The sequence below is a fragment of the Amia ocellicauda genome, chromosome 12 (assembly GCF_036373705.1).
Source record: "Amia ocellicauda isolate fAmiCal2 chromosome 12, fAmiCal2.hap1, whole genome shotgun sequence".
NCBI lineage: Eukaryota > Metazoa > Chordata > Actinopteri > Amiiformes > Amiidae > Amia > Amia ocellicauda.
Window position 1 is genome coordinate 30,397,982 of NC_089861.1, and position 22,691 is coordinate 30,420,672.

General features: G+C 44.5%; 1 protein-coding gene across 2 annotated transcripts; it reads right to left on the bottom strand.

The window, feature by feature from the left end:
* Positions 1–418: 418 nt before the first annotated feature.
* Positions 419–19,482, bottom strand: st14 (ST14 transmembrane serine protease matriptase). 2 transcript variants are annotated; one of them, XM_066719236.1, is made up of 19 exons: positions 19,072–19,482; positions 7,243–7,390; positions 6,995–7,158; positions 6,814–6,884; positions 6,535–6,695; positions 6,347–6,382; positions 6,030–6,258; positions 5,763–5,902; positions 5,036–5,133; positions 4,755–4,864; positions 4,499–4,629; positions 4,265–4,369; positions 4,062–4,169; positions 3,789–3,902; positions 3,485–3,604; positions 3,133–3,313; positions 2,678–2,946; positions 1,949–2,085; positions 419–1,835 (listed from the first exon to the last, which is right to left on the bottom strand). In XM_066719236.1, the coding sequence occupies exons 1-19, from the start codon at positions 19,099–19,101 to the stop codon at positions 1,674–1,676; spliced, it is 2,514 nt and encodes an 837-aa protein (XP_066575333.1). In that variant the 5' UTR covers positions 19,102–19,482; the 3' UTR covers positions 419–1,673. The 2 variants fall into 2 exon arrangements, with proteins under 2 accessions (XP_066575333.1, XP_066575334.1); XM_066719237.1 differs by lacking the exon at positions 19,072–19,482 and adding an exon at positions 13,235–13,646.
* Between the last annotated feature and the right edge of the window lie 3,209 nt (positions 19,483–22,691).

A 22,691-nucleotide genomic window follows, 5' to 3' on the forward strand; every position in this document is an offset into this window, starting at 1 on the left:
GACTTCCAGCTTTGTCTGTCCAAAAAATCAATGTATCTATTTGTCAGGGAACAGTGCCCAAAAATAAAAACCACAGTGAACACTACTCCCAACCACCCCCTGCAGATTGAGTTGTGCGGCTGGATGGCTGGGCTGTTCAAACAAGCGTGCCACTGACCGCCTGCGCACAGAATGAACAGGCCCCGCCCACTGCAGGATCCAGCGGTGCCAGGTGCCTTCTGGGGGCTATAATGCAAAGTATTCTGTTCTCTTGGAGAGAGAGAGATGGAGACTAGAGATACAGAGGGCAGGGCATAAATACAGCCCTGAGGTAGATGTAATGTCAGTAACGCCACAACTGCCCCCTCCAAGGCTTGCGTTTCTGTTCCCAAGAACGAGACAAAGAATCAGAAGAAAAATAAAGACTGTGACCGGTAAATGGAGAGAAGAACATAGCGTTTATTATAAAATACAAAATCTCAGATATAACACAAATATTTAAAATAGGTCCTTTTTGGGGGGTTATTTTCTTTAATATGATTCACAACACCATCAGTGCTGGCATATGATCTCAAAATTATAAAATTTGTACAAATTCAGTATTTACATCCAGCCCCCCCACCCCTCTCCCCTCCCCACAGACACCCCCATTCTCCTTAAGGCACTTAACATAAATGTACACTGGTTACGAGCCAAAGCCCATTCAATGTAGATAATAAAAATGTCCCTCCAAAACGTATTCGAGACAGAAAATATAGTCGAGAAGACAAAAGCAGAAACAAATATGGGTGAATGAGTCTAGTGTTTTCAAATACTGTATACATTAGAACAATACAAAAAAAAGTAATTAATGAACTTCCTTAACCAATAACCTGATCAATGTCATGCCCATTTTAATAATCCCCTTCCCATGAGTACAGGTGAGGTGGAAGTTTCACAGAGTTTGTGAATATCAGCCTTTAAAATCATAATCCGATGTTGGTTCAAGTTAAAACTCTTCTGCTTCCTAACCAGGAGAAAATAACTAATTTGCCAAAAAAGGGGAAAAAGGCAGACCTATCTATCTAGGCCAGGGGTTTTCAAACTGGTCCTGGAGTACCTCCTGCCCTGCTGGTTTTTGTTCCAACCTAGGTCTTAAATGAATGGTATATTGCTTTGTTAGGTCAATTAAGGATTCAATTAAGCAATTAAGACCTAGGTTGGAACAAAAACCAGCAGGGCAGGGGGTACTCCAGGACCGGTTTGAAAACCACTGATCTAGGCAGTTAAAACAGGGTCAGGGAATGGGGGAGAGCATGAATTAAGGTTATTGATCAACTGTAGAGTGTGAATTAGTGATGTGCAGAATGCAAGTTGGCCAATTAACAGAGACATTTTTATTTCTGTTTAATGAATAAAATGCACCAGTATAATTTGATTTAAAGGATGTGAGCAGATTATAAAAACATCCTGCCCATATGCCATAGGTAGACTATGAGCAGATGTACAGTGACAAGGCTGTGCTTCACTGTGGCGTTAAAGCACAGCCATGTCAGTGTAGGACTGCCTATGTACATCTCTGTGGAATGAGCCCCAGTGAGCAGGATCCTCAAACCAATAGGTTTCACTTCCCCCTCGTTCCCTCCACTTTCCCTCTACCCTCTCCTCCATCCCTCCCTCCACCTTCTCTCCATCTGTCCCCCCCTCCCCTCTGTCTATATCCCAGTGATCTCGGTGATCCAGTTGCGGAGTTTGGTGACCCTGCTGTAGACCCCGGGCTTGTTGCGCCGCGCACAGCCCTCCCCCCAGCTCACGATGCCCGACTGGAACCAAGTCCCACTCTCCTCCCGACATACCAGGGGTCCCCCAGAGTCTCCCTGCAGAGATGAGAAAGGAGAAGGAAACAATATAACACTTATCAGCTGCTGTATGTGGCTGCCATTTTAAATTACGCCTCCACACCTACACCCCATACCCCCTTCCACATTACCTGGCAGGCGTCAACCCCCCCGGCCAAGAACCCGCTGCACATCATGCGGGAGGAGACCTGACCCTCGGTCACCACGTCACACACAGTGTCATTGATGATCTTCACCTCCGCCTTCTGCAGCAGCCTGGACACGCTGCCTGGGGGCAGAGAGGGGGGTGTTTAGTTCAGAGAGTAGGCCTGGCCCCCCAAAACATGTTGGTTCCCCCAAGCTAATACACTCCATTAATCTATTTATCAAATCAAAAAATAATTGTGCCGGGTTTGTTTAAATTTTTCAGTGCAGAAGCTGTACACGTAGCCTCATCTTTCTTATGAAAACCAGGTGACGTTTGAGAATACTAATTGGTCATTACTAAGCCGACAATAACTTTAAATAGGAAGCACAATGCCATAAGCCATGGGGTTTACTTGCTACAGAAACAAATTTTATTTGACCAATAATTCAGCTGAAACAGGAAAAGGTTCAAACCAACATTCACCCACCTAGCTGAGGTATATATTCATTTTTTTATTTGTAGGTTTGCATACAATGCATTGTAAAATTAATTCAGGTGGCCTCAATTACCCAATTAAGCATGTGAATGGTTTAAAAATGTTTTGATGTAAATAATGACTCAAATTATTATATTACCAGACCTATGCATCACTATTTATCTGACAACAGCTGCTACCCTCAGTCCCACTCCCCAATAAAGGAAAAATAAATAAATACCCCCCCATCGTCCTCACCTCCTTCCCTGAGAGTGCCCCAGCCTGTCACCCAGCAGCTCATGCCGGCGGGGAAGACGTGGGTAGCGGCAGGCAGGCAGATGGGGTGGATGGTGTTGCTGAACTCCAGGGGCACGGCCAGCTCAAGCAGGGCGATGTCGTAGTCGTAGGTCATGGGGTTGTAGCTGGGGTGGGGCAGCACACGCTTCACCTTCCTCACCTGCACCTCCTCCATGTCCTGCTGGTCCCGCATGCCACTGTAGGTCATCCACAACTCGGGCTTCAGGAAACTGCGGAGGGGGGAGAGGTTTAGCACTGTGAGGTTATTCTGTTACAATGGCCTTTGCCGCCACCCAGTGGTTAGTTGTGGTAGTGCAGCAGCTCAATTAGGAAACTGGGGCCAGGGGACAGACCGAGACACACAGAGATGGACACAGAGCAAGACTGTGATGGGGAGTGGGGATGTAATCACTCACTCTGGCTGGGCGGACTTGAAGCAGTGAGCGGCAGACAGCAGCCAGGTGCTGGACAGGATGGACGCCCCGCACACGTGGTTCATGGTGCTGAAGTGCAGGCTGACCTGCCAGGGCCACTCGCCGACGTCCGCGTTCACCCCCCCAACGATGCGGTTGTGCTTGTAGGGCCTTACCCCACAGTCTGGGAGAGACAAAGAGATTACTTATTCTGCACATAATACAAAAAATACACACACGAGGGAGGGAGGCAAGGTTGAAAGATTAAGGATTGGTAGAGGGGAGGGAAGCAGAAAAGGACAAATTAATTAAGGGGAGAGATGGAGGGGGTGGGGGGGCAGGCTGATGTCCTCACCGCAGTTTTCCTCGTCGGAGCTGTCCGTACAGTCATTCTCCTGGTCGCACTCTGCGTTCACCTTGTTCACACACTCGCCGTTCTTGCACCTGAAACTGAAGTCAGTGCAGGTCCTCGTAGCTGCAGAGAGAGGGGGCGGGGGGAGAGGCATTGGAGACCCCCAGAAGTGAAGGCTGTGATGTTCTATAGTACGCAGTGCGGTGTGGAGGGGTGGCACAGTGCGGTGCCATACTGTGTAGCGCTGTGTGGGGATGGGGGTGTGGTGTGCGGTGCCGTGTGGGCCGCTGGGCCTTTTCACACTTACAGGCCTGGCAGTTGGACTCGTCACTGCCGTCCGCGCACTCCTTCTGTCCGTTGCACTGCTGTTCCCGAGGAATACAAGTGCCGTCGCCACAGCGCCACTCCTTACTGGTGCAGCCTGGGGGCAGAGGGCAGAGGTCAGGGGTCACAGAGGAGGAGGAGGGCCCGTGAGCAAAGCACAGTTATAATGTCTCAGACACTCACACCTCCCTCATTATTACTGTGACTGTTACACCCTGCTCCACTGTACGGTGACTGCTCTATACTGCGCACTTACTGCACTGTTTCTCGTCGCTGCCGTCTCCACAGTCGTTGACTCGGTCGCAGACCCAGTATAGCGGTTTGCACATCCCGTTGGCACAAACAAACTGGTCCTTGTCACAGCCTGGGGACAGAGAGACAGACAGAGTCAGTCATGAGGGAGAGATTGAGACAGAGCATGTAGGGAGAGTGCAGTGGGGCAGAAAGAGAGGGACGTACGGCAGTTGACTTCATCGCTCATGTCTCCGCAGTCATTCCACCCGTCGCAGTGCAGCTGGGATTTGATGCAGATCCCAGATGCACATGTGAACTGGTTAGGACAGGCTATGGAGAGGGAGGGGGAAGAGAAAGAGAAAATGGTTAACAAGTCTTTATACTACAAATACAAGCGCTGAGAGATGCAGCAGTGGCAGAAAAACACATGAAGCAGTAATTGGAGGAAGCAGCTCTCACGGTTCTTGGGGTCATAGGCGCTGTATGTAGCCAGGAAGCCCTTGTCCGTGTGGGACCCATCGGACCGGAACTTCACAGTCAGGGTGTTATTGGTGCTACCTATAGCCAGCTGGATGCGCTCTCCACAGTACCTAGGGGGAGAGACAGAACAAGACAGGGGGTGAGGAGGGGAAGAGTAAGACAGACAAGATGGAGGAGAGGAGAAAGCTAGAAAGAAAAAAAAATCCATAAAGGGAGAGAGGAGGGTGCTGCTCACTTGACTCCCAGGACCTCCACGTAGTCCTTGTGACACACTCGCACATCCACCCCCGGCTCCTTCAGCCGGAACATCGAGAACCTCACTCTGATCCGCAGATTCTGTGGCACCTGAGAGAAAGAGGGGGTGGTGGAGTGAGTTTGGGTTGTTTTGGATGAAAGCATCAGCCAAAATAAGTACATTCATAAAGGGAAACTGTCCATTTCAAATGTGATCTAAAAGCGAAGCTCCATTCGGTATTGGGGCTGTATAGGAGGCCTGGGGGGGCTGAGAATCGTTACCTTGATCATCCACGTGCACTCCACATTTGGGGGGTAGAAGCTGGGATAATAGGGCGAACTGAAGTTCCCACTCGGCGCTTCGAGGACCCCACCACACTCTGACAGACAGACAAGCAGAGACAATCAACTCACACTGCCAAGTCAACTTTACACTCCACACTCCTCTCACAGATTACATACTGAAACGCACCAAAAAACAAAGGGAACAAGAGGTTTGTGTAGTTATGTGAATACAGCTCTGGAGACCACTGCAAAATTATCAGTTTCTCTGGTTTTACTATTTATAGGTATGTGTTTGGGTAAAATGAACATTTGTTTAATTCTATAAACTAATGAAAACATTTCTCCCAAATTCCAAATAAAAATATGAATGGAATGAAATGGCTGCCATACATGTAGAGACACTTTAAGAAAAAACTGCAGTGGTCGCTTACTTTTTCCCTGAGCTGTATATATAGCAAGGAAAATCATAATCCAGCAAGACAGCAGGTATGGCAGTGGAGGGACTGATCATGATTCAGAATTAATAGATGGCCAAAAACGACCAAACAAATGTGAATGCAAAAAACACTCCTAAAAACTTTAAAACAAGCTCCTTGCTCTTGCTCCGCCCCCTGCTCTCATCCGCTACAGCCTGTCCTCTCGGGGCAGCCATGTCTGCCTGTGTCGGCCTGTTTCTAGGGCCAGGCTGTGGTCACTGAGCCTGGAGAGGGACAGGGACAATTACCTGTCATTTTGGGAATTGCTCTGAACTCTGCGTTGAATCCAGGCTTCTGTATATCGCTGTCAGAGATCAAGATGACCAGAATGAGGTTACCGGAGGAGACCACCTCCAGAGGGTTAGTGGGCGGCCTCTGACCACACTTCCTGTGGAGGAGAGGGGAGAGAGAGTCAGACTCAACTCAGAATAACATTTAAAAAAAAGGAGATATGTAGACCCCGCAATAGAGAGAGAGAGGGTGAGGAGAGGCACAGAGTCCGACCCCCTGCTCACTTGGTGATGGCCCGGGACTCGTCGGGGCTGAACGAGTCGTAGATGTAGACGAAGGCGTTGGCGCAGTCATCCTCCACGTTGAAGTCCGGGAAGTCTAGGAAGATGGAGCTGTTGGGTGGCCCCCGGATCTGCCAAAGGCACCGGGTGTGGGGTGGGTACTGATTGGGGTAGTCCGGCGACTCAAAACCCTGTAAGTCCGTGTTTGCGTCTAGCCTGAATAAACAATTATCTGAGAGAGAGCGAGAGATAATATGAGGGAGTGAAAGAGGTAGGAGGAGACAACAGTGGAAGGAAGGCATGAGAGGAGTGATACTTACCATCCCGTGGGTTTCTGGCCATCCTGGGGTCAGTGACTGGAGAGAGAGAGAATAGGTCAATGCAAACAGGAGGGGTATGGACCGAAATAAGAAAGGTATTGCTGGGCACACTGGGCGAGTGGCGAGGGGGTACTGGGTGTCCTGGCTTGTGTGGTGCAGTTTGTGTATTTGAGAGGGGGGATACCCACGGGAGACAGTGACACTGGTGACGACTAACTCCTTGCCCGCCTGTCGGATGCCTGTGCGCAGGGCCCTGGCGACGCGCTGCTCGGTGATCTCCGACTGCACCTGCTGCTCCGCAGCTGGCACCACGAACTGCGTCCAGTGATATGCAATCAAACTGCCCTCACTGAGACAGGGAGACGCACAGGAAGAAAGTGAGACATCGAGACACGCAGGGAGGCGAAGGTAGACAGATGTACAGAGACATGCTGGGAGACTGAGATGCACTGGGTGGGCACACGCACCTGAAGGCCGAGATGACAGATCTGTTGTAGTACTTGGACAGGAGGGGGTCCTCTTTGTAGGTGGACCACAGCTGAAGGACAGAGAAAAAGACCGAAGACATCAGTGAACCGCTTCTCCGTCTCTGTCTCTCATAGTGCAGTTTTGTCACTCCATCTCTCTCTCTGCTCATCTCTCACTAACCATTTTCTCCAGTTTGTCAGCCATCTCGATGAAGGCAGTGGACTGGGGGTTTTCCAGCTGCTTGTTGTAGGGAATGTTGTCCAGTACAAGGTGTCCACTGTACACCAATGTCTGGTCCATCTGCCGGGAAGTCACACTGCCGACACTGGACTTATTGGGTTTAACTAGAGAACAGTGAGAGAGAGGGAGTGAGGGCAAGAGTGACACACACGCGCGCGCACACACACACACACACACAATGTGGATACCTGCGAAGAAATAGATGAGGACCCCAGCAATGGCTCCAAGGACCAGCAGCCCTACGATCACCCCGGCAATGCAGCCTCCACGCCGCTGTGAGGGCATCTTCTCTTTGTTGGTCAGGAAGGTGACCTGCTCATGCCTCCCGTTCCTCTCCTGGAGTAGGGGGGTGGGGGAAACATCAAATTTAAAACTACACAGTAGGGGAGAGAGAGCAGCAGGGACATGGGAGACATGTGAAGAGGGCTATTTCTGACAAACCAGTAATTCCTGCCTGGTGTGCAGGAGAGACTAGGTGTGGTGCAGTATTATCACAATCTGTAGCCAAACATACACAGAGCTTCACCACTGAGCTCCTCACACTGCATCGCACACATTTTATCTTCAACACTACACTGAAACACACCACACTGTAATAGGGCTGGGCGATACGACTTTAAAATAATCTCTATTTCTTGTTTTTATCCAATCAAGCTACAAAATAAGACCAAAGACATTCAAACTACAAGTATTTCGTTAATCATTAAATATGCAAAACTAACAAATACCACATGCAGGCTGTCATCGTAAATATATGCAGAATGCAACACAATTACAGCACAAGTGTTGTGTGATTACTATTACGTGTTTTATGTTGTTAAGGAATATTATATATATATATATATATATATATATATATATATATATATATATATATATATATATATATATACACACAGTGAGAGGAAAAAAGTATTTGATCCCCTGCTGATTTTGTACGTTTGCCCACTGACAAAGAAATGATCAGTCTATAATTTTAATGGTAGGTGTATTTTAACAGTGAGAGACAGAAAAAAAAAAAAAAAAAAAAAAATCCAGAAAAATGCATTTCAAAAAAGTTATACATTGATTTGCATGTTACTGAGGGAAATAAGTATTTGATCCCCTATCAATCAGTAAGATTTCTGGCTCCCAGGTGTCTTTTATACAGGTAACGAGCTGAGATTAGGAGCACCTCAGCTCGTTACCTGTATAAAAGACACCTGTCCACAGAAGCAATCAATCAATCAGATTCCAAACTCTCCACCATGGCCAAGACCAAAGAGCTGTCCAAGGATGTCAGGGACAAGATTGTAGACCTACACAAGGCTGGAATGGGCTACAAGACCATCGCCAAGCAGCTTGGTGAGAAGGTGACAACAGTTGGTGCGATTATTCGCAAATGGAAGAAACACAAAATAACTGTCAGTCTCCCTCGGTCTGGGGCTCCATGCAAGATCTCACCTCGTGGAGTTTCAATGATCATGAGAACGGTGAGGAATCAGCCCAGAACTACACGGGAGGATCTTGTTAATGATCTCAAGGCAGCTGGGACCATAGTCACCAAGAAAACAATTGGTAACACACTACGCCATGAAGGACTGAAATCCTGCAGCACCTGCAAGGTCCCCCTGCTCAAGAAAGCACATGTACAGGCCCGTCTGAAGTTGCCAATGAACATCTGAATGATTCAGAGGAGAACTAGGTGAAAGTGTTGTGGTCAGATGAGACCAAAATCGAGCTCTTTGGCATCAACTCAACTCGCCGTGTTTGGAGGAGGAGGAATGACCCCAAGAACACCATCCCCAACGTCAAACATGGAGGTGGAAACATTATGCTTTGGGGGTGTTTTTCTGCAAAGTGACAGGACAACTGCACCGCATCAAAGGGACGATGAACGGGGCCATGTACCGTCAAATCTTGGGTGAGAACCTCCTTCCCTCAGCCAGGGCATTGAAAATGGGACATGGATGGGTATTCCAGCATGACAATGACCCAAAACACACAGCCAAGGCAACAAAGGAGTGGCTCAAGAAGAAGCACATTAAGGTCCTGGAGTGGCCTAGCCAGTCTCCAGACCTTAATCCCATAGAAAATCTGTGGAGGGAGCTGAAGGTTTGAGTTGCCAAACGTCAGCCTTGAAACCTTAATGACTTGGAGAGGATCTGCAAAGAGGAGTGGGACGAAATCCCTCCTGAGATGTGTGCAAACCTGGTGGCCAACTACAAGAAACGTCTGACCTCTGTGATTGCCAACAAGGGTTTTGCCACCAAGTACTAAGTTGAAGGGGTCAAATACTTATTTCCCTCATTAACATGCAAATCAATGTATAACTTTTTTTGAAATGCGTTTTTCTGGATTTTTTTTGTTGTTATTCTGTCTCTCACTGTTAAAATACACCTACCATTAAAATTATAGACTGATCATTTCTTTGTCAGTGGGCAAACATACAAAATCAGCAGGGGATCAAATACTTTTTTCCCATCACTGTATACACAGTATGATTACCTGTCACATAACAATAAGTAATAGTAACTATGCAACACATGCACTGTAAAATGGTATAGATTCAGGTAGATTTACCACAACCGGGTTTATAGTGGCGCATTTAACATCTGCTAGACGGGTACATTTCTTCTCTGACTGTCGCTTTTCGATTCTACTTACCCGGTACAGCACGTTTTAATAAAAAATAGTTATAATAATAATAATAATAAAAACTGTTGTACCACTTCACCATCCTACAAAAAAAAAAACGAAACTTTCTGCTTCTGTTTGCTTTCATTTCCAATTTATTAATTTTACTGTACTGCACATATTCAAGTTCTCTACACTGGGGTTGTAGGACCAGGGCTCTGCATCCCCTGACTGGGGCCACAGTGACATACAGAGCAGGTGTGCAGATGCCACATGTCCCGCAGGGCAGGCACGGACCTGCAGCAGAGCATGGAACATATTCTGCATGAGATTTGCACACAGCAGGGTGCCCATGGCCAGCGCGGCCCAGAGGATGACAATTCCCACAATGCACTCTGATCCGTGTCAAGCAGCAAAAAGTCAGAGAGCAGAGATGGAGAGCGAGACACAGAGACTAACCAATCAATTACTTTAAAAAAATCAGCAAATTTCAGTCTTAAGCAAAATATTTTACTCAGAAATAAATGGCACAAACACAAGGACATTTTCTAAAAGTTTAACCAGTCCAAATCAGTCATTTGTTAAGCTACTGTACATTACACCCTTAGGCCTACTGTACAAACCGACTTCAGCTTATTCATTCAATTACTAATGGCTTCGGCCGAGTTTAATGGATGACCAATCTTGTTACAACGCGGTTTCACTTGGCTGTGACGCGTACACCGTGTCCTTGACGAGTACTGGGTCTCGTGCTTCCGATGGACCTTTAGCCGGTATAATCTAACTGAGCACAGGGAGGAAAAAAAAAGCAATGGAGGAAAGAGAAAAGGAGAGAACCAGAGAGAGAAAGATAGAAAAGGGAGAGCGAAACAAAGATTTGATTTTTATCACCTTCACTGACCAATCCACACTGTGAGAAGTGGAGGCGGAAGAACGGAAGAAAAATAATAGCAAAAAAAAAGCAGCAGTGTGGAGTAGCAATTAGGGCTCTGGAGTCCTGAGTTGGAGGGTTGCGGGTTCAACCCCAGGTGGACCCTGCGGTTGTACTCTTGAGCAAGATACCGTCCCTAGATTGCTCCAGTAAAAACACAGCTGTTGGAAGGTGTCATTGTATGACAAAAAAAAAAAGTGATATTAATTGAATAAATAAATTGACAAGAATAAATAGAAAATAAAAGGGAGAAACCAGGAAATGTAAAGAACAAACAAAATAATGAGAATTTGTGATGTGGGGTGCAGTGGTAGTTTTTAAACCCACTATACAGCCCAGTATTAAGACTGGTTTACACTCTGTTGCTCAACCTAAAATTCAGGAGACAGCGAGCAGCCAGTGATTGTCACCCGATCAAGTCACCAGTGAAGTCCGTCGCCGAACTATAAACGTGCAGTGATGCTCCAGCTCCTCTAAACCAAAACTGATTAGAGCCGACATGGAGGACGAAGCAGTTCAGTTACTTTTACTTCCAGCTATGCATGAGTCCTGATTAACAGAAACATTTATTTATTTATTGTTGATTCAGGTGTGTAAAATACACAGAGATGCACTGGGAAACCTGCTGAAACAGATGATCAGAGGTGTGGACAAGTGCAAGGTATTACATACAGGTAAAAAATGTCCACTATAATTACACTATGGGAGGAATAGAACTAGATAAAGTAACACATGAGAAAGTGAGGAGTCCACATAGACCTAGGAGTCTTTCTCCATCCAAACAGTGTGGGGAAGCAATATAAAAGGCAAACAGAATGCTAGGGTATATTGTCAAAAGTGTCGAATTTAAAACAAGGGCAGTAATGTTAAGACTGTACAATGCACTAGTTAGACCTCATCTGGATACTGTGGACAGTTCTGGGCTCCACACTTCAAGAAAGATATCGCTGCTCTAGAGGCAGTTCAGAGGAGAGCAACCAGACTTATTCCAGGTCTGAAGGGAATGTCCTACTGAGAGACTGAGGACCTGAACCTTTTCACCCTGGAACAGAGGAGACTACGTGGGGACTTGATCCAAGTCTTCAAAGTCATGAAAGGCATCAACCACATCAAACCAGAGGAGCTTGGAAACCCAACCTAATGGAAATTGGGCTTAAAAGCATTCAAGACGAAAAACAGGAGACACTTCTTCAAACAGAGAGTTGTCACAATTTGCAACAAACTCCCCAGGGATGTGGTTGAAGTGACGATTTGGGAACATTCAGAAATAGACTGGACAGGATCCTTGGATCGCTTAGTTATTAATGGACACCAAACGAGCACGATGGGTCGAATGGCCTCCTCTCGTTTGTAAACATTATGATCTTATGATCATGGTTTATATAAAACAAAATTAAACAAAGCCTTGAAGTGCATTTGTGTAGGGCAGGGATGGCAAAGCTTTTTTGACTAGAGTGCCCAAAGTCTGATTTGCTTACGTTGCCAAGTGCCAAAGGGTGCCAATGATAAATTAGGGATGTAAACATGTATAGAGGGCCTAAACTGCAATTTCTGTAAAGAATATTTAAATTTATTTTCGTTCTAATTAACTTATTAAGCAAACATGCCAAAAAAAAAACTAAACACACAATCCACAACATCAAAATAAAAAAAAAAAAAATCTATGGACAGACAGAACCATCCCACACACCTTCCAGCCACCTGCATCCACCTTGAACCTCCCCCCCGCCTCCCCCATGAACCTGCCCCCATGACTTCTGCTGCTGAATATGAAGCTGAATGAAGCAAGGTACGAAGACATATTTTACCCCCCCAAAAAAGAAATATGCAGGTTCCAGTTTTGCTCACACATTATTGTACATTTACATATATAAAAAGCAATAGTAATAGCACTTCACTAGCTTGATAATTCTTGGAATGTCTCTTTAGTACAATGAAAATCTTTAATCCTCATTCAAATAAGATCAATTACATGTAATTGTTTAAAGTGGAACACCTTTCCAAAGCATGTCACAACATTAAAGAATAAGTGCATCATACAATGAATACATCATTTAAATGTTGCAGTATTGCTACAGTGGAATAAAATTCAAGAATCACATTTCGACAATTAATTTTGAGGATTATAATGGCAATTAAATAAAAAAAACACAATGCATTACACTGCAGCAGAGGGACTCAGGGTTGTTGACATCACACACGTACTTGGACTTGCACTCAATCATTACCAGTGTACCTTTATTTTTCGTATATTATATATATATATATATATATATATATATATATATATATATATATATATATATATATATATACACACACACACACACACACACACACACACACACACACATCTACTGCTTTTAATTTTGTAAAAATAACTAAAATTGGTTGTAGTTTAAATTTACTTTGTGTGGCACTGATCATTATTTCTTAAAATAATATGCACAAATGTACTCATGCTTTATTTATTTGAGATGTACAGCTTGCTGACTTTTTCTAAACTGCCAAGCAGTTCAGACAATTAAGGGGTGACCTGTCAACAACAACAACAAAACTGCTGGCTTTCAAGGTGCGCCACAGGACTTTAAACTATTAAAATATACAGATAATGTGAAAGTGTCCTTTATTACCTCTCCTAACCACGGCTTCTTCAGATTTCCTCACGAGTCTTCAGACGGGCTTAAGACAGAACGACCAGGATGCATTTTACAGTAGGCTTATAATAATTGTATGTTTTGCACTTCATTTGATTTAAATTGGCCTTACATCAATTAAGGTTCGTGACAGACTACTCCTAACGCAAGTTCCAGGCCTCCTTATACTAACTGGCGGTTCAGGTCCTGCAGTCTATGCTGGTGACGGATTCTTAAAACTGGTCTCCTGTGAGGGGATAATATTCACAGGTGAGCTGGATTTTAAAAGCAGTTCATTGTTTATTAGAGACCTCGTTTGGATTTGCACGGAAACTTGGCGATGTTGGGGAGGCGACGCCAGGCCAGCACTGCGGACAGGTAACCCCGCTGACCACACCTATGTTTAAATAAATTAGCAAATACAGATATGATTTACGACTGAGCTGGCACTCGTGTTCCGACTACACAGTCCTCTGACAGGGTCGCACGAAACAAAAACATTGCGCTGTCCCCCATGTTCGCCCGCGGAGCGGCTCTAGTGTTGGAGGGGTGCTGCTGCGCAAGCGCACTCACGTACAGCACCGCCGCGCTGACCGCGCCCTTCCTGAGCCGCCACCGGTTCGGACTGACGCAATTATTTTACGACACCGGCTTCTCCTCCGGACCGGATTCCTAGAGAGCAGGTTACCACGGCGACGCTGTGCCGCAGCTGCGCAGTACAGGCAGCAGGGCCACACTGGCTCGTCTCTGCAAGCCCCCCAAACAACCCGGCAATCTTCAGACAAACAAGTACAAACCACTTTAAATTGTCCACACACAGACGGATAGAAGACCGGCATGCCTTTACACACCCGAGACTGCACCGGTGCGTATGCTCGATTTGTATAAATCCATAACACGGCGGTCCGGTCGGGTTCTGACTGAGGCGGGCCGCGGTGTCTCAGGAGACGCATGCGAGTCAGATGTATCGATTCCGCCTTTAACATCAGCCGGGCCGAACACACCACAGCTGCCCCCCAGACCTCATTAGCTCTTGCACTTCTCTACATTATATAGTCCAAGACTATTGGTAATCCGATTATTCTAGTCCCAGGTGTTGTAAGGGGACACGATGCATCACAATGATACTTAAGCCATTTCTGCAAGACAAATCAGTCCTCTTTCAGGTTGTCATCAAGCGAATCCTTGAATCATGCAGCACTGAGAGAGAAAAGATGCCACAGCAGCAAATAAATCAGATCTGTTTGACCTGGCCTTAGGTTATCTCCTTCAGCAGACAACAACCAGTCTGACTTAACAGAAAGGCACAGATGTTTCCTTTTAGTTAATGTGAACATTTGTATTTCCAAAACTAGCTTTAATAATTTAAAAATAAAAATGCAATACAACTGTAAAATACAAAAAAACAACAACAACAACAACAACGAGATCAAATAAGAATAAAGTAGTATTTCAAAATGTACTTAATTAAACTTATGAGAACGTGTTTCCATTTAAAATAAAAACGCGGCATCAGACGTTGGCACGTATGGGCAGCAGGGGATGATTAACGGACAGTGAGTCAATTTATTTAACATGGAGCAACAGTTATAAGGGGGGCGCCATCAGAAGTTTTACCCACTGTTTGCCAACCCCACCCCCTTCACTGAGGTCCATATTGTCATGCAATCGCCCCCAAAATCACTCCAGGGCAAACCTAACTTTTCATCTCCAACGTTTTACAACGTCGGTGCTTTTCTACGACCATTTAAATCACTCCAGTGTCAACGAGGACGTGTTTTGCAATCACAAACACAACCGAATAGGCGCACTGAAAATTAGCTCAACGTTTTATTTGCCCCCGCACACCTTCAGACACATATCCTATATAATATATAATATACATCCATAAATAATAAGTAAATACATACATCCACAGAGATTTTCTGAAATACACATTTACCATATTCTGTGCAAAATATACAGTGACTGATTAATAACGCGTCCCTGATTTAAATTTAATATAAACACAGGATTAACTATGTGCAGGCTGGGGTAGCCGGTACGCCCTGGCACAAGTGGCAGAGCCGCACTGCGCATTCCAGTGGACAGGCTGGAGACACAGCTGGACATCGGGTGTCCCGGTCTGTAGTAACAAACAGCAACGTGACCATTTTATTAAAACATCAAGGCGCACAAAATATCAACGAACACGTAGTTTCTTACCTTTTACAATGGTCTCCCCTCCCTTAAATGTGGGGAAATAAACAGTTGGCAGCTTCTTGTATGGGAAGAAGAGGGGGAGGGGGGAGGAGGAGGAGGAGGAGGAGGAGGAGGAAGGGTGGTGGTCGTGTCGAAACAAGCTAAGTGTGTAGGCAACATGTTCGGTTTCAAAATATAGGCCAGTTGAGGCAGGACGAGATTGCGCCGATCTGTGTTGATTAGACACACCCGCCATAGCGCTATGTGTCCAAGAACAACTCCTGGACTGGGACCGAGAGCGCACTTCTAATCGAGTTTTCACACACAGACCTCTTTAAAATAATCAAACTCAGTCCTCTTTAATGGGCCAAAATGTGGACCAAGAGGAAAACGAATCCAGTTATCTTTGCATCCACACTGTCCCTAGCCCTGAAAGAGGACCCAGATCTCTTTCTGGCCCACTTCAGCTATGATGGGGTCTCAGTCCACTAACAAGTCACACTTTTTTGGGAACCCAGAACACCGGTGTATCAAGGTTAAAATTAAATGTTTGTATGTATATATGTAAGTATGCATATTTAATTAAGAATGTATTTTCTTAAATGTAAAACACCAGTAGTCTATAATAAATCAACAAAAACAACAATAAATGCCATTTCGGTTATTAACATGATTATGTATTTATGTCTTAGCAGACACCCCTGTCCAGGGCGACTTCAAAAATATAATGGTAATACAAAATTATCTTTTCATATGGCATTATTATAATTAACTGATTTTGATCCAGGCTATTTTCATATAATTTCAGCAGGTAATGAAAAACAAACAAAAAACAATAAAACACCGTTACACAACGATTGGAACAGCCCACCCACACCACCCTATGAGCAGTCAGTACAGTTCAGTATTATTGGGGTATTGTGGGAAAAGCAAAACGACTTGTGTAGCCTACTGTACTTTCTAGCCCTGCTGGAGGCCAACGCAACAGAACGCACCACTTTCTCAAGGTTGGGAGAGGGGCAGAGGCAGGGACTTGGGGGTGGGTTCAAGAAGTACAGTAGGCTACCATACATCACAGCGATACAGTACATGACACTCAAGTACAGCAAAGTGCAGAACAGAATAGTGCAGTGGAAGCATTTCGTGCTCAGTGCCATACACGCCGAATTGATCATGCGTCTGAAATCAAGAAACTGCATTTTGTACTGTGTGTGTGTGTGTGTGTGTAAAAGAGAGCGGTCTGCCCCATTCCTAATTTAAACTAACGGTGGGAGACAGGGAGAGGGCAGTGTCCGGAGCCGAGCAAACCAGCCAGATGAGAGCCGCTCCTGAAGCACACTATTCTGGCTGGCCGCTGGACAGGCGCCACTAATCCACTAGAAGCGCTCCCCCGCCGAGGTGCTGTGTAAACCCGACCCTGATTGAATAACAGGGCGGGGAGGGGACAGTCAATCCATTTATTTCGTTATTAAAACGCACATCTCATTCGGGGAACCTGGTCAAATGAAATAAACGGAGCTGGATTGTGTTTTTTTGTGTAGGATCTCAAACACGTATGTAAATTGAAAAATATAGCGCCCTGCCACAGTAGTCTATAGTGTCCAGAATGTCCGAGCCCTATAAGCCCCTCAGGGTGGACCGGTTATGTAGAACACCGCCCTGCCAGATTGAAATTTCATTTTACGCAAGTCTGAGGAAATATGATATAAGGAACATGAATTTACCAAATGTAAAGGCACTCAGTGAAATACAATAAGGTTAGTCAGAGTTAATTTGCAAAATAATATAATAAAATCAACATTAGGACAGTGGGGCCCAGGGCTAGAGTTGAAGACCCCCGTTGTATAGTCATATTGGGTTAAATATATAAACACTCCGGTCTGTGCAGTCTTGCTGTGACATGACATGGACTATTCAATTTCCTCTTTGCTGTATACCTGCATTTTTTTAAAATTCTGTTCAGATGTTTTTGAAGCTCTAAAAGTCATATGTTAATAATAAACCTTTGCCATTTTTTGCAGACGTGAGCAAAGATGAACCACGCCGATGGACTCGTGTTACTCCCCCCAGGAAGCTACCGTGTTTAACACACACACTGGCATCCATACTCAACACGAATATTGTGCCCCTGCATTTTTTTTTCGTTAAAATAAAATACAAAATACGCAATCCCTGTCAATTCAGTGGACAGTCTTTTAAGGAGATGAGCCTCAAGCCGCAGAATGGGGTCCACGAAACCAGGGGTCCCCACAGCTCTAAACCAGGATAGTCATTGTGGGCATCTGATAATAAAGCCAATTGTGCTTTAAAGGCTCTAAAAGGTCAAATGACTTTGGCTATTGATGCGCAAGGTATAACACACCAACAGCACCGCAGGTTATACTGTAACCTGACACTCACAGCCAAAGAAAAAAATCTACATGTCTACAGTACTCATCATTGCGGAAGAGCCGGGATGGTGTGTGTAGGCCTCACCAATACTGAGTGACTTGTGACTAATCTGTAGTTGAAGAACACTTTCAGGAAGCACAGATTAGTTTGTAAGTGTTGGTCATACTGTGTGGCCAAGTGTAAACTACATCAATCCGAGTTTCACAGAAAGGGGGTGGCGGATTTCTCAACTACCCCACGCCCCCTCTCTGTGGCTCTTATCCGACACACACACTATATTAAATTAATCTGCCTACTATTTATAGGATTGGTTATTTCAACTCAGGCAACACGGCAACTCTCCTCTCTCTCCGACAGCAGGCCTGTACTGAAATGCAGATTTACACAAACGAATAATGGGGTCCCTGCTCTGATTTCTGAAACGCCATAAGCATGAGAACATGGTCCTATACGTTTCTCCTGTGTGCGGGGTTTATGGGTCTGCAGTCAATAGTTAAAAACTGCTGCAGAAGCCGAGCGTGGGTTTAGACTGGTTCGCGACGCTTCTTCTCCAGGAAAGTGTCATGCATTGACGTACGTTTCTCATTTTTATTGATTTATCCGTTTTAAATTAAATATGAAAATCTGGCGTGTAACCAATTCATCAGCACGACGGTTTTACGATGCATGCGCGGTTCGTCGCTTAGAACTAATGTGTTCAACTGAAGTCATTCGGTTTTGTTCAAGGACCAAACTTAAAATGCGCCAAAGCACAACAATGTATTTGCAACAGTGTAATTGTAACAATTTCCCCCAAAGCCTTGAGTTAAAACATTTTTTGTTGTTGGGCTTTGGGCAATTGTATCAGTTGTATTGTCCTTGAACGAACCCAGAATGTGTTCAATTTAACACATTAGTTATAGTGTATAGGGATTTATGGATGCAACACAAAAATGTGATTTCGAAACGCCACACGCCTGTGAAACAGGTGCACCCCATCCCAAAAACCATGATTCAATCATTTCCGAAAACGACATAAAAATGCATTTGCTCTATCTATTTTGGATAAAACGACATATTTTGTATTTAAAGCTTTTTACCAAATGAAGTGTAGAAAGCGACATGTCCGTGGTGTGCCTTAACGCCTAACCTAATACTGTAGCCTATTAAAAGTTGCGGTTTCACTCCAGAATAAACGAGTTGTGCAAGGTGCTAGTACAGCCAAATCAACAACAATAATAACAACAATAATTGTAATAATAATAATATAGACGATGACTTACCCCCGGTTGGAACTGCACACCCGAACTCATTTCCCCTTCCCTTTCACTTCCTGCTTGAAAAAGTCTGAGGTTTTCCTTTTCTTTATTTTTTAGCCGTGGCGAAAACACACAAGTAGAGAAACTAAACGAAAACTCCGACTGAAATAAAACTATTTCCCAAAAAAGACACTAAACAAATGTAAGCGCTCAGGTCCTGGTTTTCAGCGGCGGGGGTCTCATTGCGATGCGGGCTGAGCGCACAGATATCCCAGATGCCGGGTGGGGTGTGGGGGGGGGCAGTAATCCCACTGCTCTTTCGCTCGGATTGTCCGTCTCTATCCACAGCCGTGCGGATCCTGCTTTTTTTTCCACAAACAACTGAGCCTCAGCCTTACATGCCGAGCCACCCAATCACTCGACCGACCTGGAACTTCACTGCCCTACCTGCCTATGACGTATTTACCCCTCCCTCGCCCTTGTGAGATCGTCATAGGTTTATATTTCGTTGAAGCACATTTATGTATGTATTGTATTTATTTAAATTAATAATGGCTTACAGATATATTTTGATATAGGCACTATGGTTATAATTAATAATACTAATACTAAATAAATAGTATTAATACAAATCATGTATTAGTCATTTATTAAGTTATGAATACTATGAATAATAATACAAAAATACAAAAGTTGAATAAGCCAGTGTTTAATTTTCAAGTCACGATAACGGAAGAGACCAACACGTTGTCAGTGTGTAGCGCAGTTTTTGTTCGCTCCTGTCAGGCGCCCGACGTCAGCAGCGCAGTCAGCACGACCGGTGGAGTGATTCAGGATGCGCCTGAAGCACAAAGACAGCAACGTCTGCCGAGGAGACCCGTAGGCTGCATCACGATTAATGGATTGATATCTGCGAAGTACATATTAATACAGAACGACAGAGAGACACAGATAAGAAAAATAGACCGACAGACGCCTAGTAGCAATTACATACATAGAGATGGGCACATTTATAGCCTATATAGATTGAAAAAGAAGGATTGATTGATACATTGCCTATAGAAAGTCAATTAATTTTTTTCACCTTTTCTTGCCTTATAGCTTAGATTTAAAATGCATGAAAATAGTTGGTTTCATTTACGTTTCCATTTCATCTACACATCCTAGCCCACAACTTCCAAGTGAATAAAATATTCTAGAAATTCGAAGGAAATTAATTAACAATAAAAACGGAAATAGCTTGGGTGGATATGTGTCCACCCCCCCTTGTATAGCATTCTTAAATTAGCTCAGGTGTAACCACTCCCTTTCAATGTCACAAAACCAAGTGGCCTCCAGGTGATTTCAGGATAAATGCAGCCAATGGTTCCCTCTCCTGGACAATCCATATCAAAGCTAAGACTAAACCATGAGAACCAAGGAGCTTTCAAAACAACTCTGGGACAAAGTTGTTGAAAGGCACAGATCAGGGGGTGGGTATAAAAATATATATAATCAAAGGCCTTGAATATCCCTTGCAGCACGGTCAAGATGATTATTAAGAAGTGGGAGGTGTATGGCACCACCAAGAACCTGCCTAGATCAGGCCCTGCCTTCAATCTGGATGACCATACAAGAAAGACACTGACCACAGAGGCTACCAAGAGGCCAATGGTAGGGTGGCAAGAAGGAAGCCATTACTCAAGAAAATCCACCTGAAATCCTGTTTGAAGTATACAAGAAAACACAGCAGATTTTGTAGTCATATGGCAAAATGTTTTGCGGTCTGATAAAACTGAAATTGAACTTTTTGACCATTTTCAAGAATCTTCTTCTGATCAACCAGTTTGAGGTTAGTGCTCTTTCTTAAAAGCACCATTATGGTGGAACTCATTATCTGGTTTTGGCTCTGTCCACCACAAGTGTAGCTATAGAGGACGGTGTGCTCTATACCCTGTGCACCTTTTTCCTTCAGTCAAAGTGAGACAGTGGAAGCCACTGCATTTCCACCTTGGCCCCCTTGATCCCCAGACCACATGAAACACTTTCCTGATCTGTCAAGTTCAAACACCGACAGGTTGAAAACACTGTGTTTGTGCAGGTAATAAGCAATTCCTACATGAAACTTGGGAACACAGAGCACTTTCTGAAGATCAAACGTTGCAGCAATGTTTTGGTCTTCATGTTTGTCTTCCTCTTTGGATGTTCTGTCTTGTTTCCTTTTCATATGAGCCTGAAAAGCTGTTTTGTCATATTCACTCCATTCTTCCACCACAGTGCACATTGGTCTTGGCAGGGTTAATAGAATCTCAGATTCAATTTTTCACCCATATACCATTCAGTAAACAAATTCTCCAACCATCTGTGATGCATTTTTCCTGATACATTTTGTACATCTGTGCAAGGGTTGGCCCAGCCTTGAGGTACTCTGTGTCACTGTGACAGTAGAGGCTGTCTGTGTTTGGAAATGACCGGTTGTGCTGTATTCTTTGAAGATGTTCTGGCTTGGCCTTTCTTGCTCTGAATTGCTGCTGCTTTTGACAAACTCTGAAGGATGCTTTTATGATTGTAATGGCCCATGTAATCTGAAACCTCCAACGTTTTGAGGAAGAATGACTCTTAGACCTGAACCTTTTTCAAAATGTTTAGGAAGATGGTGAAAAAAGTAATTCTTCTCATGGCTGTTTTCAACTCTCCTGCATGCTGTAGATTTTCTGGACACAACAATCAGCCTTCAAAAGATCTTATGAATCTGTTCTTTCGCTGAATGTGTGTGTGAAATGCATGTCTCTCTCATATAACAAGGCCTCTTCTGCTTTTCATATGACCTAATCTTTGCAGGTTTGTATTGTTTACTATGTACAGTGCCAATTACCAATTACCTTTAATATCGCTTCCTCTTTTGAGGTTCCCTTTTGCTTCCTGTGTGCTCCTGATTCTCCTCCTCTCCTAGTACCGACAGATGACTGATCAGCTACACGTTCTACACCCTATTTCTTCAGAATGACTCTGACCTTCAACCCCTGGTACATTATCTGTCTCCAGGACCTCACTGGAATGTCTATGCACCTCGCTGGAACATCCTGACGGCTGCTTTGCTCTGTTTGAACCATCTTTCTCATTAACAGCACTTTGCCTTTGCACATTCATCCTCACTTCCACAGCTGCCTATAACCAAAACATATTGTTGGCTTTTATTACCCAAGCTCCTACACTTTGCTGTACTGTGTGTAGAGAAAAAAAAGGTGTGATTATAATGTGATTCTTAAAATATATTAGGTTTTATGAAGTCCACTCATTTATAACCAACACATTTTGGTCAAACGTGTTGATGTATGAAGAACCGCATGTCTTTCCCTCTGTGTCTGTGTAAACAAGGTCACTGTCTCACGGTCTCACTGTGCTACTGTGCTGTAGTTCAACCCTGATACCCAGAAGAACAGAGTCTGATAAGAGCCAGTTTTCACCAGCAATTTGGGCTTGATACATCATATTAGCCACCCCTAATATCGAACATTGCATATACCTTAATTTTACCCCAGTTTAGTCATATATGGGTGTTCCTGCCCAGTTGTCAGGCATAAACTGAGCTTCCACTCATCACGGGACAGACATGTGAGCCCTGTTATCTTTCTCTCCTGTCTGGTCTGCATAAAAGTGCCTGT